The 27,334-nt window shown below is 62.0% G+C and overlaps 1 protein-coding gene across 1 annotated transcript; it reads right to left on the bottom strand.

Moving 5' to 3' along the window:
• Positions 1-761: 761 nt before the first annotated feature.
• IFNGR2 (interferon gamma receptor 2) lies at positions 762-19,865 on the bottom strand. The gene is made up of 7 exons (XM_045852574.1): positions 19,004-19,865; positions 12,106-12,250; positions 9,020-9,219; positions 6,534-6,685; positions 4,692-4,851; positions 3,994-4,151; positions 762-1,355 (listed from the first exon to the last, which is right to left on the bottom strand). Exons 1-7 carry the CDS (start codon positions 19,695-19,697, stop codon positions 1,176-1,178), a joined length of 1,689 nt encoding a protein of 562 aa, XP_045708530.1. The 5' UTR covers positions 19,698-19,865; the 3' UTR covers positions 762-1,175.
• Between the last annotated feature and the right edge of the window lie 7,469 nt (positions 19,866-27,334).

Genomic DNA, 27,334 nt, shown 5'->3' on the forward strand with positions numbered 1-27,334 from the left:
GCCAGCCCATCTTCTTCCCCTGGTCACGTCAGGCTGCCGGGGGGGCTTCTTCCTGGAGCAGGTGTCACAGCAGCAGCTGTGTCACTGGGCGTGTGAGGTGGGGCGGGGGCGGGGGGCGAAGCTACACACTCATTCCCTGCGTACTGGGGCGTGTGAGCTGTAACCCGTGTCCTCGGGACAGAAGAGCCTGTCTTCACGCGCAGTCAGCAGCCCCGCTGCGCACAGTGGGTCCGGCGACTGTCACCAGCAGATGCTCGTCACGGCCCGTCAGCCCCTCACAGTAAACGAGGTGCGGACACAGCTTCTGAAAACCCTTTTACACCTTTTTTTTTTTTTAAATCCACACATGCTCATCGATCCAAGAGAGAGAGGGGAGGGAGGGGGAGAGAGAGGAGAGAGATGCTGATGTGATGGAGGGGCATCGATCGGTTGCCTCTTACACGCTCCCCAACAGGGGATCGAACCGGCAACCCAGGCGTGTGCCCTGCCCGGGAACCGAACCCTCAGCCCTTCAGTGCTGGGGACGACGCTCCGACCCACTGAGCCGCCCCTGACACACCTCGCCGACCTCTCCAGGGACCCGGACGGCAGACGCAGCCGTGCCTGCGGAGTGGCCACGAGGTCTGGGTAGCTCTCCTGGGCGTTATTTCGGAAAACGAAACTTGAGTTGCAGCAATTTTAAAACTGAAATTTTGCAGAAAATAGGCCAAATAAAGATGACAAAGTGGAGAGGAAAAAACCTCATGTAGACCTTTAACAAGTTACTTCCACAGTTCTTTATTCGGTATGAAAAAAAAAAAAGAGACGACCTTAAATTACTAGGAAAGTGTTTACAGGATTGATCACATTTTAAGTCACATGTGACGGACCGCCAGTGTCCCTTGCCGGGACAGGCCGGGACGGGTTCGTGACCTGCCCAGGGGGAAGACCGATGACACTCAGAAAGAGCGTCAGGGGTGCCAGAGCCGTCTGGCTAGGAAATAATTACGTCTTCTTAGTGTTCAGAAGAAATTTTCATTTTCTAGAATCATCTCAGGAAATCACAGGACTAGAAAATTCTTCAAGAAAGAACAAACGTGCTGCCCCCATGGGACCCGCCAGTCCCGGGGGCTGTCGTGCAGTGGGGCCGCAGGGTCCCGGGCTCCGAGTGTCCTGCCAGGATGGCAGCAGCAGCGTCACAGCTCTGAGTCTGCGCCCGCGGGCTGGGGACTCCCGGGGCCTTGGTCCCGCGTGCTCTGGAGCATCTTCTGCTCCTCGGGAGCCGACAGGACGGACACGGAGTCCCAGGCGTCCTCCTTGGGCGTGCTGTCTTGGTCCATGGCCTCCAGGACGGGGTCCTCCGGGTCCCGCAGATACTTGAAAAGGGCGAGAGCCACAGGTGTTATGAGCCCGTCAGTCTCAAGCACCGCCCCACGGCTCCCTCCGCAGCCACAGCCGGCGCCACCCTCTTTTATTCAGGTTCAACTCCACCCTCCACCCCGGACCTGCCTCCTCACTGACAGCTCCGGCCTGCGTCGAGGCCCAGCCCAGGTCACACTCTGAAGGTGGGAAGGGCTGTCGCCCTCGGGAAAGCAAGCTCTGCCCTGCGGCCCGAGGTGCCGGGGTGTGGTTATTCTCCCATGCTCGCTCTCAGCGAAGGGGGGGAAGCAGGGTCTTGTGACCCCGATTGGGCAGGACGGGGGAAGAGAGGTATGGACGGCAGCCCCCGGGGCTTGCTGCAGCCGGCCTGGAGGAGCAGGCCTGGAGGAGCAAGCAGGGGCCCGCACTGTAAAGTGACACTTCCCTGCTCCCAGCTGTCCCTTTGGCTCCCGCTTCTGCCTCAGGCTCAGCCTCAGGTGGCCGGGGTTACCGAGAGCCTGGTGCCCGGCTCCCGAGGCACAGCCGGCCTGGACCCGTGGACTAGGGAGGCACTGCGCCCTTTGGGCCCTGGACACGGGATTCGTTACTGGCACGTAACGTCGGTGGCCTGCGATCGACATTTCCCCTTTCCCAGGAAAGTGAACCCAAAGACTCTGGGTGCTCGAGTCAAGGCTCATGGGACCACCGGGCAGGAGGCAGTGGGTGCCAGCCCTCTGACAGCTGGTGCGTTACTTTTACGGGACGTCCTGCAGTTGCTTTGGGCTTCGCTTGCGGTGAGAAGCCTTCACCCGGGTCCTACCCTCCTAACCAAACTGAAGGCGCCGTGAGGGGTGACCGTGGCCCGTGCAGGCGGCAGGTCTCTGGACCTCACGCTGGTGGCCCAGCGGCACCCCTCCCAGCCCCTGGCACCCCCACTTGTCCTCCTCTGTCTCTGGGAGCCTGACCACTCCAGACCCGCCCTGGGGGGGGGCGGGGTCGTGCGGTATTTGCACGGGGGTCCGAGCCGGGACTTCAGAGAGGTCCGTCTGGTTCCCAGGCACCTGGATGCCTCACGACACCTGATGGAAACGGGTGACTGCGGCTCTTTCTAGAACAGGGGGTCAAGCTCAGGTTCACCGGAGGCCACGTCAGCCTCGTGGGTGTCCTCAAAGAGCCGAGTGTAATTTCAACTCCTTAACAGTTAAGAGAAGCAGTTACATGTACACAGTCCTGAAATTATTTCGGCCCTTTGAAGGCCACCGCCAGGCTGAGGTGGCCCCCGGTGAACCTGAGCTTGACCCCTGTCCTGGAGGCACGGCCGTCTTCGCAGGCGTGGGCCCCGTCTGGCTCCTCTCCGTTCTGGCTGCACCAGGACCACCCAGACTCCGTCTGCGGTGAAGCCACCGGAGCGGGGCCCCCAGAAGCAAACACTTGTAACTACTCTCCTACCAGCCCGCCGCGAATCCCAACCATATCCCGGCTGTCGCCAGGGGGCCCGGCTGCCTCGCAGAGCCCAGGGGCTCGGGCAGTGCAGGAGTGCCCCCCCCACCCCAACTTTTCTTTCTCGAAGCCTTTCCGGTACTAGTGACCTCCGCTGAGCCCCTGCGCGCAGAGCCTTGTGCTCCCAGCCCTGGCTGCGCTGACTCTAGAAGAACCCCAAGGACGCCCCATGGCCCCGAAGCTCACGCCCCTGACTTCGGTCTCCACGGCCTTCGTGGCTCCAGCCAGGCATCCCCGCGTGTGCTCTCCGAAAAGCACAGGACCTGCGCGCTGCCCAGACACAGGGACCTCCCGCCACCCAGCTCTAGGTTGCCGTTGTGGCCAACCTTGTGCCACCAAAAAAACACTTGAAAATCCTGGTTGTGCCCCGGCTGGTGTGGCTCAGCGGATTGAGCACTGGCCTGTGAACCATAGGGTCGCCGGTTCGATTCCCAGTCAGGGCACATGCCTGGATTGTGGGCCAGGTCCCCAGGGGGGGCACGTGAGAGGCAACCACACACTGATGTTTCCCTCTCTTTCTCCCTCCCTTCCCCTCTGTAAAAATAAGTAAATAAAATCTTTAAAAAAACCCAAACTATGGTAGTACACACACAACATAGAAAGTAGCATCTTAGCCCTTTCGCGGTGCAGTGCAGCCGTGTGAGGTGGGCCGGGAGTGCTGCGCCACCCTCACGGCCCTGTCCCCGGAACGCCTTTCACTCTGCAGATCTGAGATCTAACCCTAACTCTAACCCCACCAAACGCTAGTGCCCATGTCTCCGGAAACCACCGCCCCCCACTGTCTGGGAGCGGGACTGCCACCTCCCAAGAGTGGGTCTGTACGGCGGCGTTCGTCCTCGCGCGTCTGGGTTCTCTCTCCGAGCACAGCGCCCTCCAGAGGCCCCTCCCGCTGCAGCGGGGTCAGGCCCTCCCTCCTTTCGGAGGCTCGGGAGCGTCCCAGTGCGGGGGGCCTCGCGCTGCTTTGTCTGTTCTTCCGCTGGCGGCCACTGGGGGGAGCTGCCGCCTCCCGGCTGCTGCGGGTAAGGATGCTGCGCACGCAGGCGCAGAGACGACCCCAGCCGGTTTTCAGTCCCGAGCCGGGCGCACAGCTCTGCCCGCTTCGGTCCCCCGAGGTGCCCACACCCCCTCGCGGACCCGACCGGCGCGCGAGCTCACCTCTCCTATTTGGACGGGGACGCCCGGCGGAGTGTGGAGCCAGTGCTTGATCAGGCCTCTGTACCTCAGGGTCAGGAAGACGCAGGCGCCTGCCAGCGCTGTCAGGGACAGGAAGGTCCCCAAGGCGATCAGGACGACTTCCTGGAGCTTGGTGGAGGCTGCAGAGAGGACGAAAAGTGAACCACAGGGCCAGCCCACACCCGATGTGGACATCGGGCGGCTTTTCGTCTGCGGACTGTTAACTCTATTCCTGTCCCAGTGGAGCGGACGTGCACAGGCTGTCCTCGCCCCCCACGCTCAGCTCACAGCTCGGAAGGCACGCCTCAAACAACGGCAGGCCCCGGCTGGCGTGGCTCAGTGGACTGAGTGCCGGCCCGTGAACCCAAGGGTCACCGGTTCGATTCCCAGTCAGGGCACATGCCTGGGTTTCGGGCGAGGTCCCCAGCAGGCAGCGTGAGAAGCAACTGAACATTGATGTTTCACTCCCTTTCCTTCTCCCTCCCTTGCCCTCTCTCTAAAAAAATAATAAGTAAAACATATTTTTAAAAAATGACGCCCGGGCTGGGGACGTCAGCACAGGCTCACAGCACTGTGGCCTCCCCCTCTGGTCGCCCGCACTCCGATGAGTGTGCCCCAACTCCACTCCCTTAGGGGCGTTCCTCCCCGGCTCAGAAAAGACCCCAGAAGGCGCATCTTACCATCCGCTGCTGTTTCGTGACAAGACACGTTGCTAAAAAGCCCTTCCGTGGACATCTTGTTCGAATTCCAAACCAGCGTGGCCCTCACTTGTAAACAGTACACTCGTAAAGGCTTCAGATCTTTCAGCTCAATTAATGGGTTCCTGAGGCAGCCATTGTCCTACATGGGAAACACCGACAGTCACTCAAGTGGACAAACGGAGCAGCCGGCCACCCCCTCTGCTCGCCGATGCGGCCCTCTGTCCGCAGTGACCACAGCTGCACAGAGGCCCTGGCGGCGGTGGCGGCCACGTCTGTGTGTGACCGCGGGCAGGCGCTGTGAAGAACAATGCCGCTGAGTTCAGGGCGGCCTCTGAGAAACCACCATTTCTAGGATGAAAGTTTCTCCTTTAAAATGAGCATTTTGTAGTTTGTGGTTAATCAAATGGAGATACTTCAAGTATGACAACAGAGCAAATAAATCATTCCAGGAAAAACATGACGAGCCTTTCACGCACGGACAACCTGCTATCGGGCCCACCTAAAATGAGCTGATTCCTCTTTTAGTTTTGGTCAAAACGGCCTTGGCTATTCATGGACACATCCTCGGAGGGTCCATCTCCTCTCTGCCCTTGACCCCACCCCTGGCTGCTCCCTGTTGTCCTGGCAAAGGTCACTGTTCCACAGGAAAACGAGAAAAAGATGTACCACGTTATGGCAACACAGGACTCCTGATAAGGGACTGCTGTCTTGTTTTCAGAGACGGTAGAATACACGGTAGCCGTTGGGAATGGTGGTGTAGCCGCGCTCGGCCACAGGCGGCCTGGGAAACCGCCCGCCGGGGATCTGGGGCCCAGGGCCCCCACGCCTCCCCGGTGTGCGGAGAGCTGTTCTTTTGCGGGCTTTGCCGTGCCGGCGACCTCAGACCCATCTCCAAGCAGCGACGGGAAGGCAAACGGACAAAGGGCACGAGAGGGAGACTGTGAGTGGGGTGGGCAGGGGCCCGGGTGAGCACGGACTGGGGGACGCGCCTCATGGGCCCGCCCGGTGCAGACCCCGAGAAAGCGCTCGATGCACACACCCTCCTGTTGTTACTATAAAAGTGATGACCATGTTGGCATTCGGAATCCTGACGTTCACACAGGTCATGAAACCTTGTTAACCGCGGCACGGAGAGCCAGGCCCTGAAGACGACGAAGAGCCATCATTTTGTCCCTGCGCTCCGCAGGGCCAGCCGGGCCCTGTGGTCCAAGCCCCTCTGTCCACCTCGTCGCCTGCCCCTCCTCCCTGGAACGCTCTCTGTCCTTCCAGGCGACGGACGTCCCGCCCGTTCCCATGGGCCCTCTTTGCGAACCGTCCAAACCCGAGGGGCGTATACAGCAGTTAAAGCGTGTTGTGGTGGCTCCTTGTTGTAGGAACTGACCCGCCAGAACCTCCTCCCGACTCCAGAGTGTGGCGAAGGCGCTACGAGCAGTGTGCCAGCAACACCTGGACCCCAGGTAACGGGGACCCTGTGGCACCAGACAGGGGGCCCCCCTGCCCCGACGGACTGGCAGAAGGGGTCCCTCCGAGGGAGGAGGAGGTGGGCTGAAGTCAGCTCAGCCTGACGGCATGGCTCAGAGGGCAGCCGTCGTTGCACAATTCGAAAGGTCGCTGGCTCGGGCCAATGGATGTGTGTCTCCCTCTCTTCCTCCCTCCCTTCCCCTCTCTCTAAAAAATAAGTTTAAACAATCGGCTGTGGCCCCAGACTCTAAGGAGACACTGGGGCGTCCTGTTCTCCTCGTCCATTTCAACTCCTGCTTTCTTTTGCTGCATCAGAAACTCGAACAAGAGAAAATCACAGCTGAAACGCAATGCTCTCACCTGTGGGTCTCCCGCGTTCTCCAGTGTCCAGTACCGGACACAATAGGAGAAGTGGGTGGTGGCGGGCTCCACGTCAAAGGGCGGGGAGAAGCTGAGGGTCAGGGAGCCCGGCCCTGGGGTCACCCGGATGTTTTCTGGAGGTCCGACGGTCACTGGAATAGGATTGCAAACGACACCGAAACTATGTAAGTGTACGTGCACACATGGTGGACATACACACACGACAGGAATCACACACACGCACCCATGAGGCTGTCACAGACAGTGCGTGCAAGTCCACTGAATCTCGCGTACGTGGCGTGCACACAGGCACACACAGGTTTATGCAGGTGATGAGGTTGTGTTTAGGCACACGAGACCACCAGGGACACAGGTCGGCCCAGGAAGGCCCCAGGGCCCCTGCCTGCAGCAGCACCCACACGGCAGCCCAGAGCGAGTCTCCAGGGTCTCGGGTGCGAGGAGCCAGGCAGGTCCTTGACCACAAAGTCACAAAGCCAACCCCCCTCTCAGAACCTCACAAAGAACAGCTCCCAGGGCCCCACAAGATCAAGCCCGGGCACAAAAGCCCACAGGTACGGCTTCCGGCCAGGATTCCAGGCTGTCCCCGTGGAAATGCAGTGCCCCGGTCAGGGGTGACGCCAGCCACGGGCCATGCCCTCTAGTTTCCTAACTGACACGCCACCTTGGTGAGGTTTCTAGGGACACCGTGCAGGCAGGTGAACCGAGGTCACACTTGCCTGCTGAGGGGGAAAGGTTTCAGTAGCCCTAACCTACCACCACCACCACCACCAGGGCAGGCAAGCGGGCTGGCCGAGAGGGGCAGAGCCCGCGTGCACCCCACGGCAGCCTCGCTGGAGCACAGCAGGGCCTGTGACCCGCGGGCCAGCTGCTGCTGTGGGGCTCCCACCTCCGCAGGACACAGCTGCCGAACTTCCTGTGACTCACCCGTGGTCCCCCAACCCCCCCCGCCCCACCCAGGCCAGAGCCACTAATCCCTGAACCACTGCCAGAGCAGCCAGAGACCTGCCCTTCCGAAGCAGCCCGGGTCTGGAATCTGACACCAACCCTCTCGAGGGGGAGGGGCACCACCTGCCTTCTCTCCACCCACGGACCACTTGACGGGAGGCGGGAGGAACTGTGGCCACCAGCTTTCCTGTCCGGAGCGGTGGCCAGGAGCCAGGCAGCCCGCACTCCCAGGTGTGGCCACACAGACTCACACCTGTGGTCCCATCGATGCGTCACCTCCCGCCACCGCCGACTCCGTCCTCGGCCGCCCAGTACAGGCAATCTCAGACACAGGAGATCGCGACAAAGCTTCTGTGCTTGTCCACAGAGACTGTCACTAAGTAGTTACTGTCCCTAAACTCTAGTGGGTGTCTCTAAAGGATAGGATCCCCCTTAAAAAACATGGACAAAAACATTTTTAAAAAGAGTGAAAGATCTTCATTAACGTTGCTTTCCAAATATTGCTTTCACATCATTAGTAAGATATATTATTTTTAAGTTAAAAAAAGCACACAGACAAAACACCATTACAAAACACCTAAAATAAACAAACAACAGTGGCATAATAGATCATCAAATACCTGGAGAGGGCTCTGGCCGGTGTGGCTCAGCTGGTTGGAGCGTCGTCCCCTAACCAAAGAGGTGCAGGTTCGATCCCGGCCAGGGCACACGCCTGGGCTGCAGGTTTGATCCCCAGGTCTGGGTGCGGGGCACCCCGGACCAGGCGTGTGTGGGAGGGAACCAATCCATGCCCCTCCCTCGCAGGGATGTTTCTCTTTCTCCCTTCCTCTCTTAATGCAACCCTAAACATGTCTTTGGGTGGCGACTAAAAAACCACCTCAGTTGCCTTATATCTTGTTTAAATCCGGACCCCGGTAAGTTCCACACCGCGTGTCTGTACGAACTGCAGACGGGGAAGAAGCCTCAGGCCCACGCGACCAACGAGCCCTCAGAGCAACAAGCCGGGATCGCACGGTTCTTGCACCCCTCCCCCCGCCCGGGACGTGCTCTTCACGAACCACCCAACACGCGTCTACTCAATCCCACTGCGTGCGGGCCCCGCAGCCTAGAGCACAGTCTCCCTGCACGGTAAAAGAGGTCGTGCCAGAACAGCCCCCGCGTGGGCGTGGCCTCCAGTGCGCCGGCCGGCGGACTTTCCAGGAAGGCGCCAGGGCAGGTTTCGCTCTGCAGGCCAGGCGGCGCCCGCTGCAACTCCTCTGCTGTGGCAGAGGGCCAGCAGCCGCAGAGAACGCGTTAGAAGAGGGTGTGACTGCGTTCCAATAAAACTTTATTTAAAAAACAGGGCAGCGGACCTCATTGGGCTGCAGTCTGCGGGCCTCGTGTCTCAGCGAATCCCGCCCCCTGAGCACCGTGCTTGCGCCCCCAGCTCTTTGCTGGCTGCCTGCGCACCGCGAGCGGCAGGGCTGCGGCCCGCAGCGGTGCAGCCAGCGGTGCAGCCGCGCGGAAAGGAGCTCGCTTACCGTTCAGGTAGCGCTGGAACCACGGCGCCGCCGCCCAGGCCGAAGCGCGCTCCGGCAGCTCGGCGCGGACACGCAGGGAGATGTTGTGAAGCGGGTCAAAGAGGGCTGGGGCGAAGTTGCACTCCCTCGCGGCGATCCTGGAGCAGTTCGCCTTGTGGGAGTTCGGCGGTGCGAGGTCGAACCAGTCACTGCTGGTGGCGCTGCAACGACAAAGAGGATTTCACTTCCCAGAATTCTCCCCTCCACCGCGTGGGGCAGTGTCCCCCCAGCTGACCTTGTGAATGCAGTTGTGTCCAGGCCCAGTCCGCACCCCACACTGCGCACCCACCGAACACGCAGACTCGGTGGCTCGAGGCATAGTCCACAGGGGTGTACCATGGCCGCCAACAGCAGTTCGAGGACACTTTCGCCATCCACCCAAAAGCCCTGGCACCCACGAGCAGCGGCTCCCCATTCCCCGCCGAACCCCGAAGTCCTGGGCAGCCACTCGTCTGCTTGCTGTCTCTACAGATTTGCCTCTCTGGACGTTCCACATAAGTGGACCACCACCTGACCTTCCATGATTCGCTCCTTTCACTTAGCATGTTACACTTAGCATGCTTGCAAGCATCATACATGTTGCAGCATGCACCAGTATTTTACCCCTTCTAGGGGCCGAATAATAACATCCCATCGTAGGACTACACCACGATTTGTCTATCCATCTATCTGTTAATAGACACGTGGGTTGTTTTCACTTGTTTATGTTGTGGTGGCCAAAAAGTCCACGTGTTTTTTTTTCTGTAAAATAAGACACATTTTCCATTTTCACCAATAACTTCATTGATTTGGATAACTTGAGTATTATCAACTATCTCCCGCATGGTATGATGTTGATTGTTCTCAATTACGGTCTCAGTTTGACCGCAGTCAACTCCAACCGGTCTACGCGGCCTGGAGCACCGTCCGGCTGAAACCTCCGGCACGGAACTTCGCAAACCACTGTTGACCACGTGCCATCAGGCACAGCACCTTCTCCCTACCCTGCACAAACCTTTTTTTTTTTTGCGTTTCAGTTGTGTATTTATCTTTTTTGAAATAATAAAGCATAATATGCAGATATGTTGTGTATTTTCCTCTATCTTCGATATTAAAATGGCTATACAAAAATTCACCGGTTTTGATGTTTTTTTAAAGTGCATGCTGATATGGCAACTGTCACAATACAATCTAACAAAATTGTTTCGAATGAACTTAAAGACAACGAAGCGCTACTAGGGCCATCGTACTAGGGAGAAAAACCAAATGAACCTTTTGGCCAATCTAGTAATTACAGTAATGCTTGACTGAAGTCCCACAGGCATCAAAATGAAATTATTAGTGCAACTAAAATGTCCAAAACACGTAAAAGTGTCTAAAACAAAACCAAAAGCAAAGCTGTCTTTTGTCATCCAATACGCAGCTGGAAGCAAAAACGCAATCAGCCCGTTCAGGTTCTCGGGGCCCTGTAACTCCTCCAAACAGGGACATCCACATTCATCCCATCCCCGGTTTCTGCTACCAAAGCCGGCCTCCAGCCCGGAAAACTCGCCTACAAAATGCTTCCCGAAAAGAAAACAAGGTGATACAAGGTAGTCTGTGACACCAGGTAGTCTGTGACACGAAACTCAAAAAAGCTCTTTAAAAAATATTTCTTATCTAGCCCTGGCTGGCGTAGCTCAGTGGATGGAGCGCGGGCTGCGAACCAAAGTGTCGCAGGTTCGATTCCCAGTCAGGGCACATGCCTGGGTTGCAGGCCACGGCCCCCAGCAACCGCACATTGATGTTTCTCTCTCTTTCTCCCTCCCTTCCCTCTCTAAAAAAATAAATAAATAAATAAAATGTAAAAAAAAATTTCTCATCTCTCCAGGCCCGCACGCCACCAGCCCGTGGCGTACTTCCCCGTCCAGGGCAGAGGAACGCTCGTCAGAGAGCCGGCCGCAGCTTCCTCTTGTGAAACGTCCTCGCCCAGCGCTGGGGCTCGGTGCTTGCTGGGGCGGAGCACGGCCAGCTCCCCCGCCCAACCCTGCACCCCGGTGGGGGCCCGAAGCCCCGCTGGGCAGGGTCCTGGGCTGCCGGCTGTGGTCGCGGCACTGCCGCTCCCAGCGACAGCTGAGCAGAGGGCCCTGCCAGGGGTGCTGCTGGCCCGCGGGGACGGGCTCGCTTTCTTGGGGTGACCATGCCTGTGACTTAGGGAGCGACTGGAGGAACAGATACGTATGACTCAGAGGTAACCGCCGGGCCCCCGGTTTAGACCTATTTTTATTAAGCGAACACGGTTACAATGGACGCCCAACTGTGGTTTTCAGTGACCGCCTAATAATAGTAACGCTCAGCACTGTGCGGCCCTGTTCTGCTAACGGAGGTGAACAGACACTTGGATGGACATCTTCATGAACCGTTTTAAGTTTTTAATGTTTTCCTGATGGTGGTGGTGGGGGTGGGTGGGGGGTAGGGGTGGGTGATGATGAAGGGGTGGGGGGTGATGGGGGGTGGGTGATGATGAGGGGTGGGGGGTGATGGGGGTGGGTGATGATGAGGGGTGGGGGGTGGGTGATGATGGGGGTGATGGGTGATGATGGGGGGGGTGGGGGGTTGGGGGGTGAGTGATGATGAGGGGGGTGGTGGGTGGTGGGGGGGGACGGGTGCTGGTGGTCCCTTTATCTACTTCCGGCTGCAGCACGAACGTTTCCGTCCTCACAGATGCCGGGCATCGCCTTTTCTCACTTTATTTACTTGATGATATAAAATGACTTGGCCAGCAATGCTCGCTTATTGAACCAGGGAAGCAAATAACCACCAAGGACCTGGGTGTCGCCTGTCTATTTTCTGAAAACAACGAGAGAACGAACTTCCACGGAACTAAGCAGCTGTGCGGCCAGACAGCGGAGTTCTCTGACGCTTTGGGTGGTGACATTGCTGTCCCTGGAGACCGTAAAAGCCGGAGAACAGCGCCCGTGCCCGTGGGTCAGCCTGCACCCCCACCGAGAGGCAGGAACGGGCGGCCGGCCTCGGGCCCCCTCGCCCCCGCGGCTCCCGGGCAGACGCCCACAGAAACATCCACTCACTATTTGAACTGCACCCGGTACACCGCCGGCCCCTCGCCGCCGCTCAGGGACACCGGCTCCCAGCTCAGAACCTGCTCCGCGTTGTACAGGTGGATCCTCGGGTTTTGAGGGGCAGGCAGCTGGGAGGGAGAGTCTTGAAAGGGACCTAGGTTAAGAGAAGGGGGGAAGAGTGGGAGAGAGAAGGGGGTGGGGGTGAAGGAGACAAGTCAGTTACAAACGTACTGAAAAGCGCGCTGCCATCCGACAGCTCAGGTTTCGTCTGCGAGCGGGAATGGCGTTACCTGAGCCCCCTGGCACGGCCCCAGCCCCACCTGTGACGAAGGAGGCACGTTTGACCCAGCCCGTGGGAAAGCACAGGGCGTGGGGCTCTTCCGGGCTGGCCCGGGGCCCCTTTCCCCTGCTGGTATGCGAGTGTGACCGGGTGGGCCGCTTACAGGCAGTGTCCCCTTCAAGAGTGAAGCCTAAATAAGTCATGGCATCCCCACAGGCTATGGTGCAGATTAAATTGGTGGCTCTGTGACTTGCGCTGGCCCGGGGCTCTGTACCAAGGTATTGGGTGGAAAACCACACACACACACACACACATACACACACCCCGGAGCAGCCGTGTTCCCCTGGGGCCCCCAGCACCATAAGCTCTGAGCTCCCCAGTCTCAGGACCCCCGGACCAGGCCACCTGTGTTCCCAACGGGCTTCCCGGGCGATTCTTTCCAGTGTGGATGTGGGAGACCCACAAACACCGGAACCGCACACTCCCCAGGAAATCCTCGAGAGCAGGATCCCCTCCTGGGGGGGGCGGGGATGGGAGAGACACGTGCTCCCCCCGCTCCCCCCCCAGACACCGTGCAGGCCTGGCCCAGAGTCTCCGGGCTCGGGGCACCCCCTCTGGCGAGAAAGCTCTGTAGCGACGAGCCTTTCTGTGAGATGATGAGATGAAGGAGAAGCGCCCAGAGAGTGGAAAGAAAAGTTTGGAAAACGTGCTGCTCCAGAAACTCAAAGCAGGAAATTCCAAGCCCACGCTCTCAGGAAATGCATCCAATACTGAAGGAGACCAACCCAAGAGGCCAGCCGCTGGCCGGCCGCCTCCCCTTCTGCAGGGGAGTCCCCGAGAGCCTGCAGCCATGTCTACATGCCGTCATCTCCACAGCCACCAGCTTGGGCTGACCACCACTCCAGCTCTTTCCTGAGCCGGTGACACTTGTCCCAGTTCCTGCCAGGCCCTGTGAAAGCCACAAGGCTCTCTTGGGGCAGGCGCACTGGTTCACGGGGCTGCTGGGGCCCAGACCAAGCCCAGCCCCCCAGCCCCTGGCCACAGCTGAGCTGACCGCTGGAGTCCTGCTCCCAGGGAAGGGGTGAGCACTCAGTTAGGGCTGGGGGCCCCTCGGGGAATCTCAGAGACCCCTTTCTGCTGCTCTGTCAGGGCCCTGTCGACGCTGAGATACATCACCGCCACCGCCGACGCCCCCCACACTTGGGCGTGCGCAGTTCTGGCGGGCAGGGCAGGAGACAGGCGTCGCCCAGCGAAGGGGCCGGCCAGGCTGCGTCCTTCTGGGGCCCGGAGGGCCGAACGGCGGAACGCCTGTTCCAGCTCCCGGGAGCTGCACACCCTCCCCGGCCCGTGTGCCTGCCACCCAGCCACGCACTGCCACCCAGCCACGCGCTGCCACCTCGTGGGCTCCGCTCTCCAGCCTCCCTCCCCCTTTTTTCAGGGGCCCCTGGGCGTATACTGCACCCACGGGGCCCAGCAATCCGGGGTCGCCCCCATCCCAGGGTCCTTTGCTTGAGTGCATCTGCAGAGTCCCATTTGCCACATGAGGTGACCCAGTCCCAGGCTCCGGGGCTCAGGACGGGGATGTCTCTGAGGACCGCCGCTCGGACTCCGCCCGTCCGTGGGGCACAGTCAGCAGGGATCCCCTCTCCCTCATCCTCCCCCGGGTGCCTGGACCCCCCAACTGGATGTTCAGCTGCGACAGGAAGCCCCGAGAGGCCCAGGGCTGCAGAAAGGGCTTCGTCCCCAGGCGACACGGGGACTGTGAGTGACAGGGCCGTGCGTGCCCAGGAGGGCCTTCCCCGTCTCTAACTTCTAACGGAGGTGTGGGGACGGGCCTGCAGCTTTGCTCTGCCGTGGAGTTTTTCGGAATCCCCGTCTTCCCGGGTTCCGAGAAGAAACGAGTCTCAGGGCTGTGCATGTCCAGCGAAGCGCCAGGGCTGCCCCTCACTGACGACCGCCTCCCACCGTGCCCGGGCGCCTCTCCAGCCTCTGACGGCCTCACCCCTTTTATTCCCGCCACGTGGCCTCCTCGTTTCTGGGAAATGCGGGACACACTCCGGCCTCGCACCGCCCTTCACCTGGAACCTCGTTTCCAGTCTCGCCACAGCTGTGCTCCTCACTCCCTGCAGGTGTCCCCTCCGGTGCCGCCCAGTGAGAGCGGTTTCCTGCGGACAGCGCCCGCCTGGGGCCGGTCCGTCTCTGCTGGTTTACACTCGGCGGCCAGGAGCGGGGCCTCCGCACCGGGCTGCCCGAGTTCCTGGCTGCACGCTCCCTTGGGGGGAGCTCGGGCAGGTGGTTTAACCTCTCTGTGCCCCGCCCCTCTCATCTCCGAAACGGGGGGCGGGTGGCGGCTGCACAGCCGTGGAAGGGTCGGGACGGGCCGACCGAGTGGACGTCCGAGCAGGACGTCAACGCTGAGCGCAGTGTGCCCGCGGCCAGGCAGCTGGCCCCGGTGCGCCCCACTGGACGCCGGCGCTGCGCCGCCGGAAGCCTGGCGCTGCGGGCCCGTGGCTGTTCCACCCCGTGGCTGTTCCACCCCGTGTCTGAAGCGCAGGCACCGGCCCTGCATCAGAGTGCCCTCTGACGGCTTCCGTGCCCCCGGCTCGCACCCCTCCCCCGCAAGCCCCGCACACAGCCCGGGCGGTCTCCCCCTGCCTTCGCCTTGTCCTCCCCTTGCTCCGGACTCCGGGGCTGCGGCCGGCAGTGGGCAGGCAGCCGGCGGTGGGCGCACCTGAGTGGCTCTCGAGGCCCACATTCGGGTCCCATGTTCATAGCACCTGCCGTCCACAGCGGGAGGAGGGCGGGGGTTAGGACACAGGGTTTCAGCCAGAACCCTGACCCCGTCACCTATGCCACAGGGTCCTGCCGACGCCGCACCGCAGCCCGTTTCCATAGCAACAAGGAAGCGCCACCACCCCTCCCACAGCCAGAGTGAGGTCGGGATGCGAGACCTCCCACGGGAGGCCACGCCAGACGCTGCTGCCTGGGGCGACCAATCCGATGGGGCCGTTCCAGGTGCCCGGTGAAAGGCAGCCCCTGCCCCTCCTCCGAGAGCAGCCTGGCACCCGGAGCCCCAGCTGGGTCCCCGGCCCTGCGCTGGGCACTGCATTCCACAGCCTGACCCTGCTGAGGGCAGAATAGCGCCCCCCCGTCGGATGTCTGTGTCCTGGGATACACCGGGCAGGCAAAAAGCAGGTGGACCGTTGTAACATTCCGTTGACGTAGAAAAGCATGTAATCATTGCGCCTGCTTTTGCCCACCTTGCACATGAGGTTCGTGGCAAAGGGGAACCAGCCAAATTCCGGTTCCCACTCAGAAGACCTAAACACAGGGAGGGTACCCTGGAACCTCTGGGGGGCCCAGCATTGTCACAGGAGTGAGGCAGGCACTGGCAAAGAGACGAGTGTCCCCAGAGGCCCCCAGAAGGAGCACACCCCCGCCGGCACCTTGGTTCCGCCCCCGCCCCGGCCTGCAGGGCTGCGAGGGGACAAGTCTGTTGTTGCAAGGCCTGCGGCTGGTGGGCGTTTGTCACAGAAACAACAGGGAACACAGTCCCCGTGGGTGGTCGCCGGGGCGCTGACGACACCCTGACACCCGGCTCCCCCCAGAGAAAATCACAGCCCTAAATGGGTGTACCTTCCTTCTCGCCAGGGTCTGCGGGGCGGCGACACCCACACTGTCAAGGGCAAGGAGAGAGGAGCTGGGGGTCGGTGTGACCCCTGCAGCTCGTCACCAAGCTCCGTCTGCTCCCCCTTCCTGCCCCGACCCGCCAGCCCCTTCCACCCCGGGCCCAGGCGGTGAGACTGCTACAGAGTCAAGAACGGCTCTCCCGGGTCTCAGCCGAGCACAGCCCAGCCTCATACACAGACGTTACAGTACGGTTACCACCACGGTCCATCCTGCAATCTCAGCATCCGAAGACCCTTTAAGATCTGGGCATCAGTGGGTCATCGTGACCACTGCCAATCGTGACGAATGCCAGCGGGTCCCCCTCCTGGCACCCTGCAGGCGAGAAGGCAACAAACATCCCCGGCTCTTTCCAGCCTCGAGAGAAAGCAAAGTCGGGAGCAGGGACGCCCCCACCCGAGGGCGGGCGGTGAGAAGCACCAGACCGTGGGGCTGGGCGCCGGCAGCTTCTCCTGGGCCCCCCGTGCCGTCTGCGCAAAACAGGGGTTGTCGGCGCTGGTGCCGCCTGCAGTGCACCCAACGACGAGGGACAGGTCCCGGCAAGGCCCCGGGAGAGGCCTGCACCCGAGCTGATGCCCAAGGGGGAAGAGACTTTCCATAACCACGGTCACAGAAAACCCAGAAGCGTGGTGACAGGAAGGAGGACGCCACAATCAGCTGTCTCCCAGAGGGGCGGTCCCCGCAGGGCGGGCCTGCACTTGGTCTCACACATGCACACATATGCACATGCATGTGCACACACACACGCACACAGCCGTGTGCTGGAGGGCCAGGGACAGGCTTCTGGCTGAGGGTGACCAAGGCCCTCCTGTCCCAGCTCATGTGATAGAGGTGTTTGTTCTAAACAAATATTGAAAGTCCTCTGAATCCTCAGCCATAACCAGGAAGTTGCCCTCGTTAGCCAACAGTGGACATCAGCTCATTTATGCAGACCATGTTTTGCTCCCAAATATGGAATGGTTTCCTTTGTTTGTTTGGGAGTAAACTGGGGCAGTGACCTACTTCAAAAGAATGGGGGAAAAATTCAGAAAGTTGGGGTACAATACACGAGCCCCCTGCACCTCGGCCCCAGGAAGGGTCGTTATTACTATCACTGACAGAGTGTGTCCCACACACCCCAGCTGCGTTAGGAGTTTCAACCGTTGAAACTACGGAGAAGGGGAGCTACGGGTGTAAACTCAACCGCAGCGGCTTTCTGCCGTCGGGGATTTGCCGTCTTTCTCGGCGGGTTCCCACACATTTAGGAGGGCTGTATACTCCAGCCCGCACATCACGGCACCGCGATTCCGTGGCACACACACAGATCCAACCACGGGCGCCTGAGCAACTGCTGGGGTGACTCCAGATAGGAGCCGGATACTTCAGTGGTGACAGACGAGTCAGCTGACTCCATCGCCCCGCCGTAAGAACCGCTGCAGCAGACTGGTCCAGGGCAGCACTGAACAGATCTACACCCCCTCCCAGGGGTGGGCCGTGCACGTCTCCCTTTAAACCACTGGTTTCCGGCCCCCTGGTTCCTGTTCTCTGACCACAAAAGCAATTTCATGATCACTACAGGACACTTGTAAATTATGGAAAAGTGGGGGGACGTTTTTCTCTGCGACCCATCTACTATGTAATTGCTGTTAATATCGTCACCTTGTGTTTTGACTAACGAAGAGCCTCTTTAAACAACACCCCAGGTTCTACATTGTGTGGGATGGGGAAAGTTCCCAGGGCCACGACGACAAAGACGAATGGGATGAGGAGCTGCTTTTCAGAGGGTCTGTGGTCAGGGACCCCTTCATCTGCAGTTACCACACAGCCCCGGGCGGTGGCAGTCCCAGACGGCCAAGCCCATGGAAGACGGACGGGCCTCGTGAGTGTGGCAATGCCAGAGGAAGTTTCTACACCCTCCCCTCCACCTCCGGGCTCCCGGGACCGGCAGCTCCCCCACAGCCACTGGTCAGCGGGGGCCCTCAGGTACCACTGCTTGCCCATGGCCCAGCCTGGGTAACTGCCCATGTTCTGCCAAACCCCAAATGTCACCTGCAGGAGGCCCCGGGAGGCTACGGATCTGGCTGCTCAGAACCTGAAGCTGGTGGGAGGGTGTGGAGTCGGGAGTCAGAACCTCCACCCCCAGCCCAACCCAGGGCCACTCCCAGGCAAAGCCAGGAGCTGAGGTCCTTGTAGGGAAGGTCCCTCTTATCAAGGACCTTGGAATTTAGGGGCCTCGGCGGGGCGTGGGATGCTGGAGGAAGAGATGGAGCTGAACAACTTCAAACAGGAGGAAACCTCCACCTCCTGGAGGCCTGCTGGGCGCCCCGGCCAGGGCCCCGGCACACCACACACACACACACACACACACACACACACACACAGAATGTTCTCCCCCCCACACACACACCTCTGCAGTTTGTCCTTTCTTAAACCCGTCTACATTGGTCGCAAGTATGGTCAGCTCGTGTCCCAGGTAAGAAGAGGCAGAGCCCAGCTCAGGCGCTGTCTGGGTGGGCGCAGAGCTGGGGTCAAGGCCGGTTCAGGCGCTGTCCCCCCAACACCCGGGCTCCGGACAGCTCTGGGGCTCCCCCATCTACCCTGTCCTGGTTCCAGGCCGGCTGTCAAACACACCGGGCCGCGGTGTGGTGGGGGCACGGGCGGCTCCAAATCCCGGGCACGGCCGGCGGCTGGCGGCTCGGCTCCGAGCGGCCAGGCAGGGGGCGGGGGCCGCGCCTCCACTCGGGCCCCGGGGGACGCGCCGCGCAGCGGGCGGGGGCGGCCCTGTCCCCCGCCCCGGGTTCGGTCCTTCCTCTTGAGAAGCTGGGTGGCGGCGCGGAGGCCGGGGCGCCGGGAGGGGCGACGGCGCCCTGCGGTCCCCCGGCTTCGCCCGCCGCTTGCCCGGAATTCCCCGCCCGCTGCGGGGACGCCTGCACGCGGCCCGGGGGCCCAGGCCCCGCTTACCTGCGGTGGGAGCCGCGGCGCCGAGATGCAGCAGCAGCAGCAGCAGCCACGGCGGCGGCGGCCGCATGGCCGGGCTCTGGGCGCGGGGCCGCGGAGGCTCAGGGCGCGCCCGGCCGCGGCCCGGGTCCGCCGAGCCGCTCAGGTCCGGGTGGAGGCGGCTCCGGGTGCTCCCGGGACCGGGCCCGCCCCTTCCCTCCCACTCCCCGCCCCCGCGCTGCCCTCCGCCCGGACTTTCCTGCCGGTCAGGCCCGCTCCGCCGGCAGAGAGCGCCCGGCGCGGCCCGGCGGGGTCCCGGAGGCGCGGAGCCGGCTTCCGGGGGCGCGGGGGGCGCGGGCGCGGCGGCGCGGGCCGGGCGCGCAGCGAGCCCCCGGGACGGCCGCCCGCGGGCACTGGTGGCCGGCGGGAGAGGCCCCCGCCCCCCGCGAGGACGCCTGCCTGTAGTTGAAACGTTTGCTTCGTTAACAGACCCTGCAGCACAGGGAAACGCAGCCCTTTCGGAAGCCGGTGTTAACGGCACAGAGCTCGAAAGCCCTGCGTGAGGGCAGGAGCGGGACCCCCGGGGGCGCACCGCGGGGCCGGGGGAGGGGACCCGCCGCGCCGCTTCCCGGCCTCCGGGCCCGCCCCGCCCGGGTGCACGAGGAAGTGGCCGCGCGGCGGCGGCAGCGGCGGGGCGGGAGGCGGGAGGCCCACCCATCCGAGCCCGGGCCTGCGCGGTGGCTCGCTGACGCCGCCCAGAAGGATCCGAGTCGGCCGTTCCCCCACCCGGGCGGTGGGCCCGCTCGGCCCCCAAGGAAGCTGGCGAAGAAGGGGATGGGGGGAGGGGAGACCAGAGTTAAAGAGCGGGGTCCCCGGGGCCCCCAGCCCGGCTAGCTGGCCCCTGCGTGCCTGGCAACACGGAGCTTTGCTTTGGGGCTTGTCGCCTTTTACTCCCCCTGCCGAGCTCTTGACCCTAGCCACCGTGGTGACGCTGTGTGATGCACCCATCTAGCGGGTGTTTGCACGAGGCTTCGAGTGAGCTTTTTAAGACACACAGACACGTTTGCATGGCAAACGAGAAAGGCAGGTCTAAGTGGGAATCGGCGGAAACGACGCGTGGGAAATGGGTGCGGGGGAGGCGACGCGAAGCGGGCAGCCCGGTGGTGAGGGTAACGGTTCCCTTTTTCTCCCCCACGGACGTGCTTTATACCCAGGAAGCAAGCCCGTCTGGTTGAAGGGGAGGGCGAACGTGCATCTGTCCCCGCCGGGCCAGGGAGGCCTTGTCGTCTCTGTCTCTGTCGCGGTTTCAGGAGCAGTGACAAGCGGGTGGTCTTTGCGGGGGAGGGTGGTACAGCCTCCCCGCCCGGTGGGCCTCTTGGGTCTCCATCCCGCGCCCCCCCAGACCCTCCTTCCAAGGCTCAGCTCTGCCAGAACTGGGAGGGCCTCAGGTGCCCTCGCGGGAGTCCAGGGCCCCGCACTGCAGGAGCGCACCCACTTCCTACTTGGATGGGCACCTTGCTGTCACCTGGAAGATACAACGTCTGCCCTGGCTGGTGTAGCTCAGTGGACTGAGTGTAGGCCTGCAAACCAAAGGGTTGCCAGTTCGATTCCCAGTCAGGGCACATGCCTGGGCTGCAGGCCAAGCCCCCAGTCCAGGTCCCCAGTTGGGGGCACGTGAGAGGCAACCACACATTGATGTTTCTCTCCCTCTCTTTCTCCTTCCCTTCCCCTCTCTCTAAAAATAAATAAAATCTTAAAAAAAAAAGGTACAAAGTCCCCAAAGCAACCCTGCAGCAGCTGGCCACGGAAAGCCCTTGGTGGTCGGCATGTCTGCTTTCCTGCTCCTCCGGCCTCAAGGCGTTTGAGGTCACGACAGGCGACTTGGGGGGCTACAGGGTCCCGCCCGGCGGGGACAGGCCGCCCTGTCAGTCTGGCCTCCACCTCCCCACTCCGTGGGGAGCCCTGACCATGGGTGTGCGGTGGGTGTCGGGTTCGGTCCCCCGCACGGCACCCACCTGGGGGTGGGTGAGCATCACCTTTAGGTGGGGCCCTGTCGGCAGCATCTCCTCTGCGGAGGCGGAGCAACTGGGAGCTGGAGCCTGGGGGCCCTCCCTGCACAGCCTCTCCTGCGGCCGTGGCGGGGGAGGGGTTCTGCTGGCACTGGGCCCACACGGTCATGTGTTTTCGTGAAAATCTGCCGAGTAAGAGCTTCTCCCCACAGTTGTTTGGCCCCTGGTCTCCTCCTCCCTCTCGACTTCTCCTTTGCTGCGCCCACTCGGGCAGGGCTGGGGCGGCCCTGCCACTTCCTCCAGAAATGTCCCAACGCTGAACATCAGCACCAAGTGGCCAAGTTTAAAGAAATGTCTAAACGATCAATAATAAGAAACGGCTCTTCCTTGGCGTTGTCCACGGAGGTGGCCGCCGTGGAGGTGGCCCTCACGCGGCCTCATGGCCGCCCTCAGGCCCCTCGCGAAACCCAAGGTCGTGGAAAAGAGGGCCACGATCAGACCAACCGACAGGCCAGGATGCGGCAGAACCACCGGCGGACACCCAGAGGCGCGGACAGCCGGTGTGCGGCAGGCTCACGGGCGGGATCTGGTGCCCGGCAACGAGAAGACAAAGTCCACGGCATCTCCGGGCTTGAAGAGCGGCTGGTGCGCGGCCAGCCCTGCCGCGCTGACTGCTCTCACAGCGTGTCCCCGGAGGACCGCAGAGCCGCTGGGCACCGGGCAGCCCCGCGGCCGTCGGGGTCACCCGTCCCGACGCCAGGCTGTGCAGCGCAGGAGAGGAGGAGAGAGATGGCCTGTACATTGTGTCTGTGTTAACAAAACCCTAAAATTCTGCCGTAATAAGAAACGTTTCAGTCAGTGATTCTGAAGGAAAGGCTGAGCTCACTGTCTATCGGGCACGTGACAAAAGGTTTCCAAGTGGGGAGGCGGAGACTACAGTCCGAGGTGGAGATAAAAGAATATTAGAAATGAGCTGATACGAGTGTATTGTTGCAATGGCAGTGGTGTTTAGCCGCTTTAAAATGTTGGTAGCTTGTGATTTACTTTCTCATTCTAAATAAACGCTTTGGCATCTCATTTTGTCTTCTTAGTTGTGTATTTTTTTTTCCGAAAAGAGCTCTCACATAGTATTGAATATATAAACTTCAGCCTTACAAAGCCCGCCGCCCCCTCCCATCCCGCCCCATCCCACTGATTTGCGGCCTTCCACCCAGTTGATCGTCTCTGGATGTTGTCCTTCTGCTCAGAGTCTGGAGCGCCCCCTCCCCTCCCTTGGGTTGGGGGAGGGGGGCAGAGAGAAGCCGACGCTGGGTCCCAGCCGGGGGTGCATCTGCTTGTGTTTTCCTGCAGTCCTACATTGGGGGGGGGTTGTGACTCCCATTTCTCAGATGAGGCCGAGTCCCAGAGAATTAAGCGACTCGCCCGGGGGTGCCCTTGGGTTGGGTCGGTCTGACTACGCCATGACTGCCTTTCCCAGGCTGTGCGGTTGGCAGGGCCGCGAGGTGTGCGTTCGCACACGGTTTGGAAGGTGAAGTCAAGGCGCGGCCATATTGCTTTTCGCCTGGGAGGCAGGGGCAGGGCGTGGGGCGTGGCAGTCCCAGCGCTGTGACTCGTCCGCTGGCGCCCGGAATGGCAGGGACCGCGGCTGGGCCGGGACTCCCCCAGCTCCTGCTGGAGCCCCCGCGGCAGCTCCCCCGTCTCCCGCGCCGGGCGTGTGCCCAGCTCCCCGAGCAGGGGCGCCAGCCGGCTGGCGGGACCCCCCACACAGGTGTCTGAGTCGGAGGCTTTGGTGATGGGGAGACACGGATGGGGGTTCCAGCTCAGCCTCAGGTTCCCGCTTGTCCCTGCGCCCCCCACCCCTCGTCCACCCTTTCTCCCTGACCTCCTGTCCTGAGAACTTCAGGCTCCAGCCCCAGACACGGGGGTAACTGTCCTCTTAGACTTTAGCCAATGCGCATGACTGCCCCAGGTCAAATCCCCGTGTCACACGCTCACACACACACACACACACACACATGCACCCCACGTCATGTGGTGGTCCTGCTCTCTGACCCAAAACTGACGGATCGTACCTCCAGGTCGCACAGCCAGCCAGCAGCAGGGGGGCTCCCGGCCAGCCCACCGAGCCTCAGAGCCCCGTGCCCCTCACACCCAACCTCTCACCCTGCCCGTCACTCCTTCCGCGGCTGCCCGCCCAGCCCCCGCTGCTCCCTCGGCCAGTCTTGGAAGGTGTGCTTTGGAGAGGTCACATGCACGCCATCCCTTCCCACGCTGCCCTTTCCACGCTGCCCGCCTGTGCTCCCTTCTTACCCCCTCCCCCTCCCCCCTCCCCATACCCACCATCTACAGTTTACAGCCCCAGCTCAGGCCTGAGCTTCCGCTTCCTGAAGACTCTGCGGCCTTCCCCGGCGTGGGTCTCTGTTGAGACCCATCCATGCCTCCAAGTGTAGGGGTGAGCATCCCCCCCAGATTCAAACGAAGGCAGCAAGAGCTTAGCACCCAAAACAGGCCCCCCCAGCAGTGCTATGCGGAGCTGGGTTCCTTCTTTGGTGTCCTCTGTGCCAAGGAATGCCAGCCGCAAGGCCGGAGGGCCGGCCCGCAGGCCTAGGCCGAGTCACCGCTGGTCCCCGGGGACTGCGTCCTGTCTCCTCCCCGCCCTCAGGCCGGCTCCTGTCCTCTTCCTGCGAGCGCTGCACTTCTGCTTCCCATGAAGGGCCCCCCTAAATCCTCACCCCCCAAATTGCATGTTCTTCTCTCCTCGTCTAGCACCTGTGGGGCCCCTTGCAAGAGTATCAGGAAATACTACCTTCTGCGTTTCATTCCCGGGAAAACAGGGGTGGATAAGACACTGAAGTTTGGCAGGGGGGAGAGAGAGCAGGCCGAGGGGGGGGGGTAGTTTCACTGGTCCCTGCAACCCCTTTGCAGGAGAGGAGCCCTGGCGGGTGCTGCTCCCTCGGCTGGAGCGTCGTGCGCTCACTGCCGGTGTTTGGGAAGTGTGCACCGGAGCCCCTTGTGAAACGCGCACCGCAGACGCGTTTACGGGGAGAATGGGGGCTCCCTTCCGTGCGTGCGTGCGCGCACTCGCATGTGTTTTGGAGGGCTGCTGTGGCCGGAACCTGTTCCCCCAAATTCACGTGGTGAAGCCCCCGCCCCGCTGCGGCGACGTTGGGAGGCGGGGCCTTTGCGGGGGGGCGATCGGGGTCACATGAGGTCAGGAGGGGGCGCAGGTGATGGGAGGAGGGTCCTCTCACGGAACAGGCCTCGTGCACCCTGACCGCGGACTTCCAACCCCCGCGCCGTGCGAAACCAGGGTCTGCGGCTGCAGCCGCCGCGCGCGTGGCGTGCTGCCCCGGTGGCCGAGCAGAATAAGACCAGGGGCCTTGCTCTGAGGTGACACCAGTGGGTGCAAGAGCCCCTCAGACCCGAACGATAGCGCCCGCCGCTTCCCTCGCAGGGACGCGCGCGCCCCCGGATTCAGAGGCTGTTTGGGAAGCAGCAGGAGTGACATTTCGGAGAGTCCGCGTCTGCACGGCCACACGCAAGACCCGCGTGAGCCAAGTCACGGGGGGGGGCACTTGCTGGTTTCGCGGCCACTCCGAGGTCACCAGCCAGCGTCTCTGGGGCAGAGCCGCGTCACCCACCGAGGGGCGCGACGCCACCGCGAGGAAAGAGCCTGGCAAGGCCCCGGAGGCCTGCTGCGGGCTCCGCGGGCTGTCGAGACCGTTCCGGGGCCTTCGCCCGCTCCCTGAGGGACTCCGCGCCGTGCGGGGACCCAGGCTGGGCCTGCCCCCCGCCCCCCCCCCCCCGGCAGCGTGTCCCCCCGAAGCTGCCTGGGCCCCTGTTCCCGGGGTAATGCTCCTGTGACGCATTCCCACCGGCCCAAGGGCCTGGAACAAAACTCTGTCACCTTCCTGCTCTGGGTCCGAAGTCCGCAAGGCGGGGCGGGGTGGGGGTTGCGGGGGCGGGGGGGACAGGCCTGAGTCTCCCCCCGCGGATCTGCGGGGTGGGGGGGCCCTGTTTCCCAGCCGATATTCCGGTTTCCAGAGGCGGCCGCTGCCTTCCCCGGGGTGGGGGCTGCTGCTCCGCGCTCCGTGCCCCGCCCTCGGCGCCCGCCAGCGTGTCTCCTTCACTTTTTTTTTTTTTTTTCAAATTGAGGTGTACTTGACCTGTGGTAACCCTGGGCGGACAACGCCGGGATTCAGTGTAAGTGCGTGTTACTAATGTAGGTGCGTCTACATTAAGTCCCGTTAACACCCATCTCAGCGCACAGTTACACATTTTTTTCTTGGGGTGAGAATTTGCTTTTTAGATTTTATTTATGTTTTAGGGACAGAGGAAAGGGAGGGGCCACGAGAGGGAGGGAAACGTTGTGTGGGAGAGAAGCGTCGATGCGTTGCCTCTGGTTCTCGCCGCCCCCCCCAGCCCCCCGCCCCCACTGGGGACTGAACCTGCAGCCCAGGCCTGTGTCCTGGCCAGGAGTCGAACCGGTGAGTTGTGGGCGATGCTGACCCAGCTGAGCCGCCCTGGTCAGGGTGTGGTGAGAGCGCCTAAGATTCTCTTTCTCAGTGACTTCCGAGTGTACACGACAGCGTCATTAACTGTCGCCGCCCTGCTGTGCCTGGCACCTCCAGGACTGACTCATCTTGTAACTGGGAATTGGTGCCTTTTTACCTCTTTCAACCATTCGGCACTCCCCCCCCAGCCCCCCACCTCTGGCAGCCACCGTCTGCCCTCTGTATTTACGAGTTTGTTGTCTGTGTGTGTTTTTCAAAGGACTCACTTCACCGAGCATGATACCATGGAGGTGCATCCACAATGTCACACATGGTGGGGCTTCCTTCTCCCACGGCTGAGTGACAGGGGCGCCTGAGCCACCCACGTCTTCCTCCCTCACTCACCTGTGGATGGGCGCGTCCCCTCTTGCGACACTCCTGCCCCCCCCTTCCCGGGCGGGGACCTGACACTTCCGCCGGGCCCCTCCAGACGCTGCAGGGACCCCCCTCTGTCACAAGGTCCTTACCTTGTCACAGCCACAAAGTCCCTGTGGCCTCGCTTTAGGGGGCTAGGACATGGACATCTTTGGGGGCCTTACTCAGCCCTCCACTGTCGGACACCAGACAGACAGGTGGCCCTACTCAGCGCCTCTGTCTTGAGCGCGCATGTCCCTTCAGTCTCACACTGTCCCCTCGCCTCGCACACGACCCTCCGAGGCCCGGCGTCCCCGGGGGGCCCCACACCAGCCAGCCCCGAGCCTCGAATCCCACAGGCCGCGCCCCGCGGGGCCGTCTGCCGGCTGGCTCGCACGCTGTCCTCGTTCAGGCCGGCGCACGGCTGGCTTGGCATGAAAGCCCAGCTGGAGGAAGAGGGGAGAGAGGAGTCCCCGATGCTTTCCTTCTGGGGCTCGGGGTTGGGGCAGGTGGGTGTGGGGGGATTCTCCGTCCTCCTTGAGAATCTGTGGGTGCGCATCTGTGAGCAAGGCGCTGAGTTTCTTTCTTTCTTTTTTTTTTAAGATTATTTATTTATTTATTGTTAGAGAGGGAAGGAAGGGAGAGAGAAAGAGAGAGAGAGAAACGTCAATGTGTGGTTGCTGGAGGCCATGGCCTGCAACCCAGGCATGTACCCTGACTGGGAATCGAACCTGCGATGCTTTGGTTCGCAGCCCGCGCTCAATCCACTGAGCTACGCCAGCCAGGGCAAGGCGCTGAGTTTCTGATGGCAACGAGGCACTGGAGGGGCCAGGGGCCAGGTGCCAGGGCCTGCCGGCCGGCCGTGGGGCTTCCTGGCAGGCAGGTCGGACAGACCCCGCTCTGCCCTTCTTCTAGGCTTTTCTGTCGCCACGGCGCTTCAGATGCTTCTGGCCACCAGTGTCGGGGGCCTCCCCCCACGCAGCAATTCTCTGCCCCCCCAGCTGGGTGTCCCGTAATTCAGCTCAGCTCGGACCTGTCTGCCGGGAGACAGCGTCGGACCCCACAGGTGAAGGGCTCGGTCCCACCAGAGTGTCCCCCACTCCAGATGCCAGTCGCAAACGGGGGGTCCCTGGGGCACCCACGACCCTGGCTGATGTGGCTGCGATTGGAGGTGCCCACGACCCCCTGCCCGGGTCCCATGGGTTTTCTGGGGCTGCCCACAGAACTGAGGAGACTCAGGCTCATGCGGGCCGGCCGACTGGGGGACGCGGGGAGGGCAACAGGTGAGCAGGCGGGCACAGGGAGACGTGGGGGGGGGGGCTGGGAGGGCCCAAGCACTCCTGGTACGGGGGTGCCTTCGCCAGCTTGGAACCTCCCCCCGCCCCCTCCTGCCGGGCATTACGGGGGCTCCCTTCTGGGGTAGGATTCGTCAGAAACCT

The sequence above is a fragment of the Phyllostomus hastatus genome, unplaced genomic scaffold (genome assembly GCF_019186645.2).
Source record: "Phyllostomus hastatus isolate PE091 unplaced genomic scaffold, TTU_PhHast_1.1 phas_contig_948, whole genome shotgun sequence".
NCBI classification, from domain to species: Eukaryota; Metazoa; Chordata; class Mammalia; order Chiroptera; family Phyllostomidae; genus Phyllostomus; species Phyllostomus hastatus.

Bases quoted from the DNA above. Each gene is read 5' to 3' on its own strand.
- IFNGR2 (XM_045852574.1), bottom strand. From the start codon at position 19,697: ATGGGTGGGCCTCCCGCCTCCCGCCCCGCCGCTGCCGCCGCCGCGCGG. The intron at 4,152-4,691 runs GTAAGATGCGCC...TCCTCTCTGCAG, and splicing joins TCACGAAACAGCAGCGGATG to CCTCCACCAAGCTCCAGGAA. The intron at 1,356-3,993 runs GTGAGCTCGCGC...GCCCTTTTCAAG, and splicing joins TCCCCGTCCAAATAGGAGAG to TATCTGCGGGACCCGGAGGA.